At 48.5% G+C, this 12,124-nt stretch overlaps 4 protein-coding genes across 4 annotated transcripts; all 4 read right to left on the reverse strand.

The window, feature by feature from the left end:
* Positions 1-769: 769 nt before the first annotated feature.
* On the reverse strand, positions 770-1,743 carry N7519_003353 (uncharacterized protein; the record flags this gene model as incomplete). Its single annotated transcript, XM_057290131.1, has 2 exons — positions 770-1,676; positions 1,727-1,743. 2 exons carry the CDS (start codon positions 1,741-1,743, stop codon positions 770-772), a joined length of 924 nt encoding a protein of 307 aa, XP_057151333.1.
* A 1,773-nt stretch (positions 1,744-3,516) lies between these two features.
* Positions 3,517-6,442, reverse strand: N7519_003354 (uncharacterized protein; the record flags this gene model as incomplete). The annotated part of the gene is made up of 6 exons (XM_057290132.1): positions 3,517-3,519; positions 3,765-4,500; positions 4,565-5,401; positions 5,460-5,623; positions 5,678-5,800; positions 6,287-6,442. The coding sequence occupies 6 exons, from the start codon at positions 6,440-6,442 to the stop codon at positions 3,517-3,519; spliced, it is 2,019 nt and encodes a 672-aa protein (XP_057151334.1).
* Positions 6,443-6,948: 506 nt separating this feature from the next.
* N7519_003355 (uncharacterized protein) lies at positions 6,949-7,715 on the reverse strand (the record flags this gene model as incomplete). The annotated part of the gene is made up of 4 exons (XM_057290133.1): positions 6,949-6,966; positions 7,061-7,354; positions 7,395-7,589; positions 7,650-7,715. The coding sequence occupies 4 exons, from the start codon at positions 7,713-7,715 to the stop codon at positions 6,949-6,951; spliced, it is 573 nt and encodes a 190-aa protein (XP_057151335.1).
* Positions 7,716-10,347: 2,632 nt separating this feature from the next.
* Positions 10,348-11,703, reverse strand: N7519_003356 (polysaccharide lyase family 1 protein; the record flags this gene model as incomplete). The annotated part of the gene is made up of 5 exons (XM_057290134.1): positions 10,348-10,902; positions 10,959-11,055; positions 11,117-11,242; positions 11,303-11,446; positions 11,504-11,703. 5 exons carry the CDS (start codon positions 11,701-11,703, stop codon positions 10,348-10,350), a joined length of 1,122 nt encoding a protein of 373 aa, XP_057151336.1.
* Between the last annotated feature and the right edge of the window lie 421 nt (positions 11,704-12,124).

A 12,124-nucleotide genomic window follows, 5' to 3' on the forward strand; every position in this document is an offset into this window, starting at 1 on the left:
CGAGTCACTAGGCTATAATCGGTCCTTGCTTTAATGGCTTATTTAAGTAATGAAATTTATTTAAAGCACAGTTTAATCTTCCTGCAATTCTATACGCTGATTGTGGTTGTTGTTATTGTAACATATAGAGAGAACAGGGAATGAGTAACATAGCTTGAAGACACGTTCAAGTCTCCAAATAGTATCCTAGCATCCCTTAGATGTATTTTTTTTGACTATCTTTCTTGGTTTTTCCAGGTGCTCAGGACAGATATCAGAGCTAGTGTAGTAAATTGAGAGAGTCCAGGGCTTGATTCTAACGTAGCGTTATAATCTCCCCCTGGGAAATCCTCGTGTATAGGGCATAAACCTATCAACAACTCATGGGGAGAATAACGGGACTCACTGTTGCATTGTCCTTGAACATCATTCTGCCATGTGGGAACACATGTTCGTACCGTTCCTGTACGAGTATCTGGGCTAGACCCAGAAAGTCTACACCACCCTCCTCGGAGGAGGGCAAAGGCGAACCCGTCTCAATTGGTAAATTCCCTCTTATCGTTTCTACCCGATCCGTAAATGTGCTGACAGATCTTTTTCATAGCGGTGCATGAAAGACGAGATGGGTACAAACTTAGGGGTAAACTCTCCGCTCTACATACAAAATAAACACCCATCATCTATGACTAGCGAAGGTCGAGGTTTCGGCTCCAGGTCAGGTTGACCGTTACATACAGACGCTATATTCCCTCTGTATGATATTGAGTTCTACTTTCCCTACTGTCTCAACTCATTCACCCTTTCTGAATTCCTCATCTAGCTTTTCGTATCGAGCAGATCGACGGTAAGAAAATCCACCTTTTAAACGCCTTTGCATGACATACCCCACTGCTCCCTCTTCGTCCTGTATCGATTTCCATTTATCCCATTCATAGGCATCTTTATAGCCTTGACGGAATTTGCATAGCGCAAAATCGATCATGGTCACCCTGAATCCATTCCCCGCGTGCCCACGCACAATAAAGCTCCTTGTCTTAACATCCTCATTAAGTATCCCCAGATCATCGATAAGATTGATAATTCGAATGGCGTCTTCACAGATGGCCTGCCAGCTTTCTCTTGGTGTATATTCCTCAATATCGGTCAACGGGAAGCCTTCGATATATTGCAAAAGGATCCCAGGAATATCGGTATATTCGCTGCTCGTTTGGGCTGGACAGGGAATAGGCATAATAGCGGATGCAAGGAGTTTTGGTATGTCGGTGCCTTGAATCTCCTTTAGGTTGCTGTATACCTGGGCCTCTGTCTTGTAGAGATCCAACATATGGTCATGAAGATAAGTTTCGTCCATAGCCGCACTCCATGTACTGCCTTCAGGTGCTTCACCGTCGTTGAGCTGAGCAACGAACTCTGATGCACCGCCATCAAGGATGAATTGATGGTACTCAGTCTCTGTCTCTGGGGTCCAGGGCCGAATCTTTTCGTCTTCTCGAAGCTGCGTCGCAAATCGCCGATCAAAGAGCTTCAAAATCATGTCGTCTTCCAATCCTAAAGCGGAGCAGGCCATCCGAATAAGCATCACAGAGGAAAGAGTGAACGGCTCGAAGACTTTAATGACATTGGCATCTGCTGTTGCCTCCAATCCATCTGGTGTCTTCAAATGTATTTTGATCACATTGCCGACAGCATATGGGCATCTAAAATGATTAGTATGAGTATAATCTAGCTCTGCAGGCGGGGTACCTACTCGAATTCGTGGGTCATCGTGATTAGATGTTGTGGCCGTGAGAGACGCCACCAGGATGGCGAGGGAAAAATTTCCTGGTATGCTGGGAGGCTTGACGTATCTTGCGATGTCTTTGGAACAGGTCCTGACTAATAGGGGCGGTTCGAGAGTGAAGTTGCAGACCTGATTTGGGCTTGGCGGCTCTCATTCATTTGCCAAAAGTCCTTTGCCACGCACTGTTGACATTTGTCCACACACTACTAGTATATATAAAGTCCCCACCCCGCTGCCACGATCCTCCAACCAACACATCGTCATGGCACCAAAGATTTTTTTGAAAAGGTTTAAGCGAAAAAAGGGACAACCCCCGAAGTGCGAAATGGAGGAACAGTGTCCAGATGCAATAGGAATTTCAGATTCCACCTGTGAGATCAATGGCGATATATTTAATCGATGGAAGCTTCCAATCCCGCCACCAGAACAGCGCCTACGCAAGATTGGCTCTCGAAAGCGCAACTCGCAAGACCAGAGTCTTTTCTTTCGACTACCTGCCGAGATAAGGAGGATGATATACCTTGAGCTTATGGGTTATCGGCGAGTACACATCCGACACGTATGGAAGGAACCATCGCCATTTAGGCCGCAGCCAGAATATCGCGGATTCCGTTGGGATTGGTGGCATAGTGTCTGTTACCATTCGGACGGTTTCCCCCAGGAACCTGATTATGATCTTTGTCGGGACTGGAGGAGTGAGGCGGATCGGAACGAGAAAAACCCGAAAATTAACGGCGTGGAGTGGCTTAGGAGCTGCCAAATCGGGTGGGTCACTATTCCTCTAATATCCGTATAGTGCCTTACATTATTTTGCAGTTACGAAGAAGCAGTAGAAGTGCTTTATAAGACGAATGTATTTGCGATGAGTAGGGCCTTGGACACGCCTTTTCTGATGTCCAGACTATTCTCGCTACGCTGTGCCTCTTTCATAACATCGATGGATATCTCTTTCCCCGTTGGTTTTTGTGGTCCCGGTGACGACGAAAATGATTGGATGACCACATATGTCGCATTTTTCGATCTGTTTGGGGAGACCTTCCACGGTGTGCATCGCCTACGGTTAGAACTTCAAATGTTGCCGTATGAGCCTTTGGCCAAGCGTTTCGATCATGAGAGGCTGAGTATGTTCCTTCTCCCACTAGAGAAGCTCTCGCAAGATCGAGAGTGGACTCAACTGCAGCTTTGCGTCCCGAAGACCTGGCGCAGCCACTTTGAAAAGTCCAAAGAAATGATGCCTTGTCCAGCTAGGTGGGAGCTCACAGAGACTATATGGTCTTACCCTTGGTAGTGTCACCATCCCGCTTGTATTTAGCCTCACCATTTGGTCTCACAAAATTTTCTCTGAAGCACCTACAAGTTTCTTATATTTGTTTTCTTCGGATTTGATTTCAGGAAGGTATACTGTAAATTTAGGTTATATCTCCTTCTCCATAAGTGCCATTGGATAGTGCTTAAGCATAATAATCAGCTCTTTGATGGCCCCGGAGGCTATTAGACCATATACAGTTGGGATGGCCCGTGGACACAGATAGCTTAAACCGGGATCAACCTTGGAACCCTATGTGGGGCACTCATTACTCCACTATTGGCCCTGGGTAATGATCTGATGGAATAAAATATGGCAATGTTCCACTAGACCACAGAAATCAAAGTTCTTGTTTGAGGCTCTAGGGAAACACATATCCCAGTTTGGCATGATCCCAACCCAGTAGCGAGGGAAACTCGGAACAAGATCCTCGGGATGCCGATTTGCTTGGCTACTGTGAGCGCAACTAGTAGTTACAAGCTGCGCGACGTTCATTCGGGAAAGACGAGTTTTTTCCGTGATGTCGAGTCCGGTAAGAGGACCCCTGTGGCGCCACTAATCGAGATGGAAACAGGCAACTTTATTTTTGTCGCGAATTGCATGAAATGGACGTATTGATACATGTAACCTCCTTCTACAGATATTTCTGCTCCCGATTGGGCTCTTCCACATCCCCGGACGTGAAGCTGCAATGCCCACCGGTCCAACAACCGGCACGGAACCCCATTGAACTGGTAATAGAGCCATATCTCCGTGGTCATTTCCCCATTCCATCCCTACGTCGGCCTCCCCATTACCTTGACGATTCGGATCAAAAGTAGGATGACACGCCGCAGCAATGGTAAAACTGCAACTTCCTACAACAGGCATGCCCGACTCAAACAGCTTGAAACTTAGTCCGACAAGGCAGAAAAACATAACGCTCCCAACCACAATGGAGCTGACAATCGCAACAGGCGAGTATCCACATGTGAGAACGTCATTCTCCGGCTGTCTCTCCATACTTGGACCATACGCATCAATCCCCACCATAAATATACTCCGCGAGATAAGCCAGTGCAGAAGAGAAGAGACGCCCATGAGTGGGATTGCGTAGCGATATGGCAATGAGAGGAAATAGTTACTGCGTTGCGAGAGTGATGGTCTACCTGAAACTCGGAGACCTTTTCGGTTGACGGCGAAGCGGCTCCATTCTGCGGCGATATTCATTGCGGTTAGGAGGCTGTTGAAGGCAAAGTAGAGGAAGGAGAAGATGAGTTGGGGTATGTTGGCAATTATCACGATTGGTATTAGAGTGCTGGGCCAGTTCCCGCCTTTAATTAGGGTGCTTGCGTTTGCTTCGCCTAGGGTTGCTCGCCAGACGGGTGAGCCGGCATTTATTTGGGAGATGCCGTATACGAGAAGGATGATACAAACAAGGATGGCTATGAACCAGCTACAGAGATATTAGTTGAGAGTCTCAGATGTGACAGGAACGGTTGTGTAGATGGACCACTTACAAGGATATGAGGAATACCCATCGTCTGGTGGAAACGGCACTACCCCAACGTCTTCGCTTCTTTAAATACCTTCTCGGTTTATGCAGTGGATACTTTTTGATCGATGTTGGTAAGTACCAAAGCATGGATTCCACTTCTCGGTGGAGAAGGAGACACCCCCCCTTCGTATATGGGTCGGGGCGACGCAGGAAGGAGGTAATGGCATCACCGATGGTCAGGATGGGAGCTTCTCTCATACCAAACCACATATAACACAATATGGCGGACTTGACCAGATTGAATGTGATAACGACCATGGTCAATGGGAAAGAGTACTGCAATTTACAGAACTGTCTCACCTTCTCGGCGAGACAGTAATCAACCTTCCACCCACCACCCGACGAACTATGACTGGCCACGGTCCAGTTGTTCTTCTTGATTTGAGACTGAATAGACGGCAAATACACTTCGCAGTCATAGCCCAAAGCATTTGGACAAAGCCACTCATACGGATCTGCCTGCGGGTGCCCGATTTGCCGGTATCGCTCAGGATTGAATACACCCTGCATCGTCAGGTAAACGTACGAAGTATTTGTTGGCACTTGCTCGGTGACAAGAAGGAGATTGCCGTAGGTTGTCTGGAATGTTTGCGCATAATTCTCGACGCATTCTTTTGGGTCGAGATGCTGCAGAGTTCCGGTTTTGGCGGACGACAAGAGTCCGTTGAAGGACGACCATTTGTCCGTGTCTTGAACTGGTACTTCGAGGACTGGTGAAGGTATTCTGCCTAGATCTCCATGTCCCAGGAAGATATGGTAGGCTGTGACAGAGGTTGTCGAGAAGATTGTTGAATTGTACCTTTTTACTTTGGTTAGCGGGGGGTGTTGATGTTTAATTAGACGAGGGAATGTCGTACATGAGATGGAAAGGGAGAGAGGAGGATGCTAGACATATCCATAAGAGCGATCGTCCTTTAGATACGCGGAAAAGGTTGCGGATACTGGGCACTCCAATGTCGAGCCATTTCCCTTTCTGGTGAGCTCGGTCGATGTTTCGTCTTGTCGGTGCAGCGAGGCATTGCTGATATCGCTGTTAGTTTATTGAAAGGAATATTTGGGGAAGTTTCTTAAGTACCATTCCAAAATTGCTAGCAGACAGAAGGGTCGTGCTCAAGATGTTGATCAACAAATGGAAGCCAATGTCCAAATGCCGCACTTTATTGCAATCACCCTGGTACAAGATCCCCTTCGTATCATCCTGATGATGATGAGAGATAGTATAGAGCATAAAGCCGAGGTTGAAAAAGAAGACGATCAAGCTGGCGACAAAAGCCAGAAAAATAGTAAATCTCCAGCCTTGAAACCGGTCTCCGCTTTGAAAGAGCCAACTATTTTTGGGCTTGGAATTGTATACGGAGAGTCTTTCTGTGTCTCTCTCCGAGTATCTTTCAGACTCGCATTTTGATGTACTTTGGATCAGCAAATCTGCACTTTGGTGGTGGTAGGGAATCGGTAATAATTCCGTGTCGCGGTCGAGTGAGCCCCTATTCGACATGGTGGACAGTCATGCGAGCATTGCCAGAAGGCCTGGAAGGATGCGATGACGGGAACGGAGTTTCAGCCAAGATACATCCAGGACTGGCTAGCTTATGTATAAGCCCATCAAGATAGAGTTAGAGAGTTAGCTACTCCGTACAATAATAACAATTTGCCCGAGGGATTTCTAACATGAGGCTCAACGCACCCGGGCGGTGAGTTTTCCCAGTTCTGATGCCGATCTCTCCAGGCAAACAAGCTGGTTTACAAGGGATAACTGCAGAATCTGCGGAATCGGGGGCCATTTTGCGGGGCTTAAGCGGCCATGGGCGCGAGACAAAGGGCTAGCGCCCTTGGCGTGCATCAGAACACGGGATCTTCAGGGTTGGACCATTAAGCATGCTTGAGCATACGATGAGAAAAATGAGGTCGTTGATATAGACAACTAAAGTTAATCCCAATATTATGTGTCGCTCGGAATTCAGTTTTGCGTATATATTGTACCTGTGGACGTCCAAGTAGGTTGGACACAGCACTCAAACCGGGATCAACCCATGTGGACTCAATTAGGTAGTGATTAACGCGTGCGGGATTATCCCAAAACTGGAATCGGCAATGTGGTCATCCACTTGCTAGTCTGTAGAATTCAGGCTTTGATAAGTCGGCATGGTTGGACCTTTCTTGGTTGGGGTTATTCGTCACGCTGTGCAGTAAATATCAATTTGATCTTGACACGTCGAGTGCAGCATCAGGGCATTAGCCTTTCTAAAAAGCCAGCCCGACACGTGCCACTGCCGCAGCCTCCAATGCACTGGCCCATATTCTGTTGATGCACTATAGCCTGGGAAGCGTGGCTCCTGACGAGCACGGTCATCCGTTTCCGTGCATCTAAGTGGTAGTTTTCTGTTTAGCCTTGTAATGAACCAATGATCGGAGATACCAGCATCGAAGCTTCGGTACAGCGATAATAGCGGAGACTTACTTGTAATCCACTGAGTTTCGCCTTGTCACTGTTAATGATTGTCTCATGGGCACAATCTAGAACCATGTCGGTGATTGTCTCATTTTGTTCGACTGCGAATTCAACATAGTGGGTTGGAGACATCAAGATATCCTGGTGGGTAGCCCTTGTGTTGACTCCCTCCATCGATCCATCACTTAAATGAAAGACGAATCCCTTGAAAAATCGCTCATAAGGCTGATAGCATCGAAAGCACCGTAGGCCTGCACCCGAGAAAGTTTCCTCCTGGCAGATCGAGAAAATGGACTGGAGGTTCTAACACGCGTGGGAAGGGATTAGTGACAAGGGGATAAACTTGGCCAGTGCCATTCCGGCGCTTTTCACGATAGTACTGCCTCAGTGGCCATTCAAGTGGTGGATAGCGACCAAGCCACTGGGTATGAAAATTGAGGTCGATTTCGATTCCTGACAATCCTGACAATTCCGATGGGCTGATAGGCACGGAAAGCTGGTTGGCCGTAATAATGCCGAAGGTTGTGATGATTTGAGCCTGGTAATTGGGTTAGACAGACATTGAACGAAAATTTCATTTCCCTCCAATTGCACTCACATTGAACTCGCCTGCAACTCCTATAACCTCCATTCCAGGCGGATATGAGTTGGCTGCGATGGGCATTCTTGAGTGGCAAAACCAAGGCCACGGATTCTCCGCTCATTTTGGTTCAGCTCCGGGCTACCAAGAGATACACACACCGCAATAATCACTGTGTGCGAGCTCATAGTGATCTTGCTAGTGTAAATCGCTCGAGGTCGCGAAAAGACGCTCAGAAAGCTTACCGACCAATTGAAACTCAATGCCAATGATCTGGTCACCAGCTCCTAGGTGGGCAATGATTGCTCTCAGTGGGTCTCCTTTGCCTATGTTTGGAACAAAGTAAGCTGCAGACGCCGCCTCAGGGGGGTTCTTTGAAATCTCGTGAAACGAACATCGTTTCGTGAGAACTCAGGTTGCTGATTTCAGACTGTCGTCGGATCGTGGTGTGCCGGGTCTCAATGTGTTTGATAATTTCCTCACAGTTGATCCATGCACGTCGTAGGTTTTTCAGTACCATCCAGCTCTGTTGCACTCTGGAGCTCGAATGAGGAGCTAGTGGTTGAAGCTCTCCACGCTTCGCAAACCAATGGCCCCAAATTGACGGCCTTTTGAGGATTCGTCACAGTCCACGTGCCCTGAACGCATCCATTGGAATGACCAGGCTGAGGGGGAAGTTTGAGAGAAAAAGAGAAAAGCAACGTGAGGCTGAGCAAAAGGTGTGGATCTGGTGCCAAGGGTGGGGCCCGCAATTAACTAGACGGTCCGGTCCACTACCTCGAGGTTTCTGCAACCCGTGGACGTTGGTACAAATTAACAAGGTCTTTGCTTCAATTGCTTCCTTACTTGCTTCTTTCTCACTTCTCTCTTTCTACCTCGACAGCAGAGTTTTCAACCCATAACTCTCTCCTTTGCATACCTTGCAGAATCTTCACTTCTGCATCCTCGTCCACCCTCATCTAATTCGTCGGGTTTCCATCATCGTATCCATCCTCTACAACATTCCCGGTGTCTGGGTGATATGCGAATATCCTTGTCTCTACCAGATCATGTCTTTTCGGCGGGGATCTTCATCCCACTTTTAGGATTTCAAGGTTTTCATGCACGAGGTCTTCATCCTACACCTTAGAAAGCCCCCTTCCGCATTGATAAGTGACCTACGACGTTCGTTTCTCTTACCACTGTCCTCAAAATCCGACTCATATACATCACGCCGGCGATCGTGCTTTCGGTGAGATGTGCGACTTGGCATCGTGGCTAGGAAAGTCGTCTTTTACCCCTATGAGGGGCAGCTATTGAGGATTTCACAAGGGAAAAAGTGCCCTCATTCTTGCTAGGCAAGGATGCACCTGGATGAGATATGAAGTGGCCCACAATCCTTGTTGAAGCAGGATGGTGTGACTCAAGACAGACCGAGGTGATATGTTTTGTTCTGGCTCCGTGAATCAGATCAGCAAAAGTCGCCCTTACAATAAAGGTTACACTGAATGGGAACATCACAATCGAGCAATGGAACCTCGACCAAACAACTGGCGGGGCTGCTGTCGAACCCATCCAAGCGATGAGTATCACTCGAAATAGACTTACCAGCCCATATCAGTACCACATCTCGGACTCGATAGATATTTAATTCGATGGCTGTTCCATTATCCCCATTCGTATTATTCGGTCTATGTCAGTCCGCTCGGTGGATGCTGGACAGCATAACATTTCGTACTAAGGAAGAGAGCAGTTCTCAAATTCCGACCACCAAGTCAACATAGTCGTACCATTTCGCATCCAGAGATCCCCTGAGAGTAGAGTCATTATAAAATTCTACCATTTCGAACCTAACCAACCCCAGAACCACGCAATGACTACAGGCAGATGTCTGACGCACTCTGCTATCTGCGCCTCCGCCTCCGCCATCTCAAACAAATTCCTGAACAGTGCTACGATTTCATCTAGCGGCCAAGGAGATCGTCATTACCCCAGCAGATGTTCAGAATGCTCCGCTGAACTAGGTTTCGAATCCGTCATGCGCCGCCGGCCGGCCCCTAACACGAGGGAAAGAAATATTACATTCACGGCTGAGGACCTCGCTGCGTGCTGCCGCTATGTCTGTCAGTTCTGGACTTTGAGTCTGCTGTTGAGAGTCCTCAATCAGAGCATGTACCTGACCGGGCTGCAGTTGCAAAGAAGGGCAACGAGACAGATTTTCCTCTGTCGAACGACGATACGAAGGGAATTGCAGAAGCTTTCCGATTTGCCTTCCCGGTTGGGCTTTTCCGACCACACAGTGCTACTATGCCCATCTGAAGGTGATACATCTTTATCAATGGATATGAATTCCCATCACCAGTGTGCCCATGCTTCCCAGGTCCCTATTGCTGTCCCGACATGAATTATTGCATTTGCTGGATAGTTTCTTGTATCGGTACCTTCTTTTCTAGTTCGTCGCTGTGAATGCCTGCCCAATGAGCTGTTTTCGAACCGACTACGCTCATCTGTTCCATGAATGTTAGTCCTTCTAAACCAATTGATTCGTCAAACATATTGTACATTTCGTATGGACATTCCTAGTTGTCGAATCACGAAAGTGTATCTGTTTCACGAATGTTATTGATTAGGCTGAGGTAGTAACTATACTAAGACTATAGCGTACATAGGGAGGCAGTTGCCGCAATTGTCTGACAAGAATTTTGACGAATCCCCCAACCTTCAAGCACGAAACCGCTTACAGGTTACCCTGGCCGGCGCTGCCAGCAGGGTCGGTGCTAGCACCAGCGGCTTCGGCAAGAGTCTCGCCCTTCAGGTTCGACAGAACATCAGTGGAGGTGCCAGCGAGAGTGCCACCGTTAGCGTTGGCGACGCAGGAGCGACCGATGTAGGACTCGCAGGTGGCGGAGGCGCTGTCGGAGGAGAAGAGGGCACCCTGGAAGGAGGATTCCTCCATAACAGTGTCGACGTTAGCGAAGTAGTTACCCTCCGCAAGAACGTAGCCACCAGAGCCAATCTCAAAGGCGTGGCCGGAGTTGTCGTCCCAGTAGTTGTTGACAGCGTGAAGGTAGGTGTTGCCCTGGACCTTGGGGGCGCGACCACTTGTCTTGTAAAGGTAGTTGCCCTTGAATGTGACCTTGTCGCTGGAACCATCGAGGTACACGTTCCAGTAGTGGTGGCCGTCGCAGGTGGCAGACCAGTCGGATTCACCGTCGATGTAGTTGTTGGTGATAGAGACACGGTTGTCAGCTTCAGTGCCCAGGACGTAATGCTGACGACCAATGCGAGCAGTCTGGATGATAGGTTAGTTTGTGTAAATCGCTGGGAAGGGCTGAGGGAGCAACGTACGGTAATGTGGTCGAGCCAGACCAGGTCAGCTTGGTTGATGGTGATCGCGTCACCGCCCCAGACGTACTGGGGGTTGATGTCTGTGACAGCGATGTTCCTGTGATAAACCGGTTAGTGTGTATTCCAACGCAACTTGCGCGCTTAAAACCAAAACGTACTGGACGATGACATTCTTGACACCGTTGACAATGCGCAGACCACGGCCCTTAATAACACCGCTGGTGCCCTCACCAATCAAGGACTTGTTGGAGCCAACGGTGATACCGAGCATACCAGCGTTGTTGCTGGGAGATATGTTAGCATTGAGCGGACATCGATCCAAGCCTGAGTGATGGGACACTCACTAGGTGACGGAAGTGGTAGCGGCATCGGGCTGGTAGTTGGTGCACCAGTCGTCCTTGTTGATGGCAACCTGGCAGTTGGAGGCAGTACCCCAGGGAGTGCAACCGGTGCCGGTGGTGCTGCCCTCGGTGTCGGTGAAGTCGAAACTAGAATTCCGCCATTGTTAGTCGTCCGCCCACCCATCATGGGGGTTCCCTACTCACGTCTTGCTCAGAACAATCACACGGGCCTCGTCATCACCGAGGTAAGAGACCAGCTCATCGGTGGAGGTAGGGTAGACAGGGGTGGCATTACCGCCACCAGTGGCGGAAGAAGCGAAACCCTCAGGGGTGCCAGAGACACCGACAGCGGCGACCTTGGAAGCAATGGCGGCAATAGCCGTGAGAACATAGGCGTACTTCATCTTGGAAGCTGATGCAGGTAGTATATAAAGAGTGACGAAAAATAAAAGCAAACGAAACTGTGAAGCGAAACAAAGAAATGCAAAGAGAGAATGGATGAGAGAGGAATGGATCCAAGAAGGGCAGATGCTGTCTACTTATATAACTGCGATTTTAGGTTATGTGATATGTTTCAGCCGTTCAGTGCCTCTCTGCCGTTAACCGGCTAAGTGGGTTAGGGCATCTTAGCTCCTACACTGGATGTGGTCTTGGAAGTCATCATGGATGTGCAAGTCCCGAGGGTGGAGATGATACCGCCGATCGGTCCGTAGATATAGTTGCTTTGGGAAGGCGATCGTCATCAAGCCCATCTCCGAAACACCCCCACTAATATTGGCCAATCAATCCTAAGACCGGCACCTCGAGAGACTCAGGAGAAATAGT

The sequence above is a fragment of the Penicillium mononematosum genome (genome assembly GCF_028829835.1).
Source record: "Penicillium mononematosum strain IBT 11891 chromosome Unknown utg000002l:1.0-8112719.0:1.0-8118358.0, whole genome shotgun sequence".
Taxonomy (NCBI): Eukaryota; Fungi; Ascomycota; class Eurotiomycetes; order Eurotiales; family Aspergillaceae; genus Penicillium; species Penicillium mononematosum.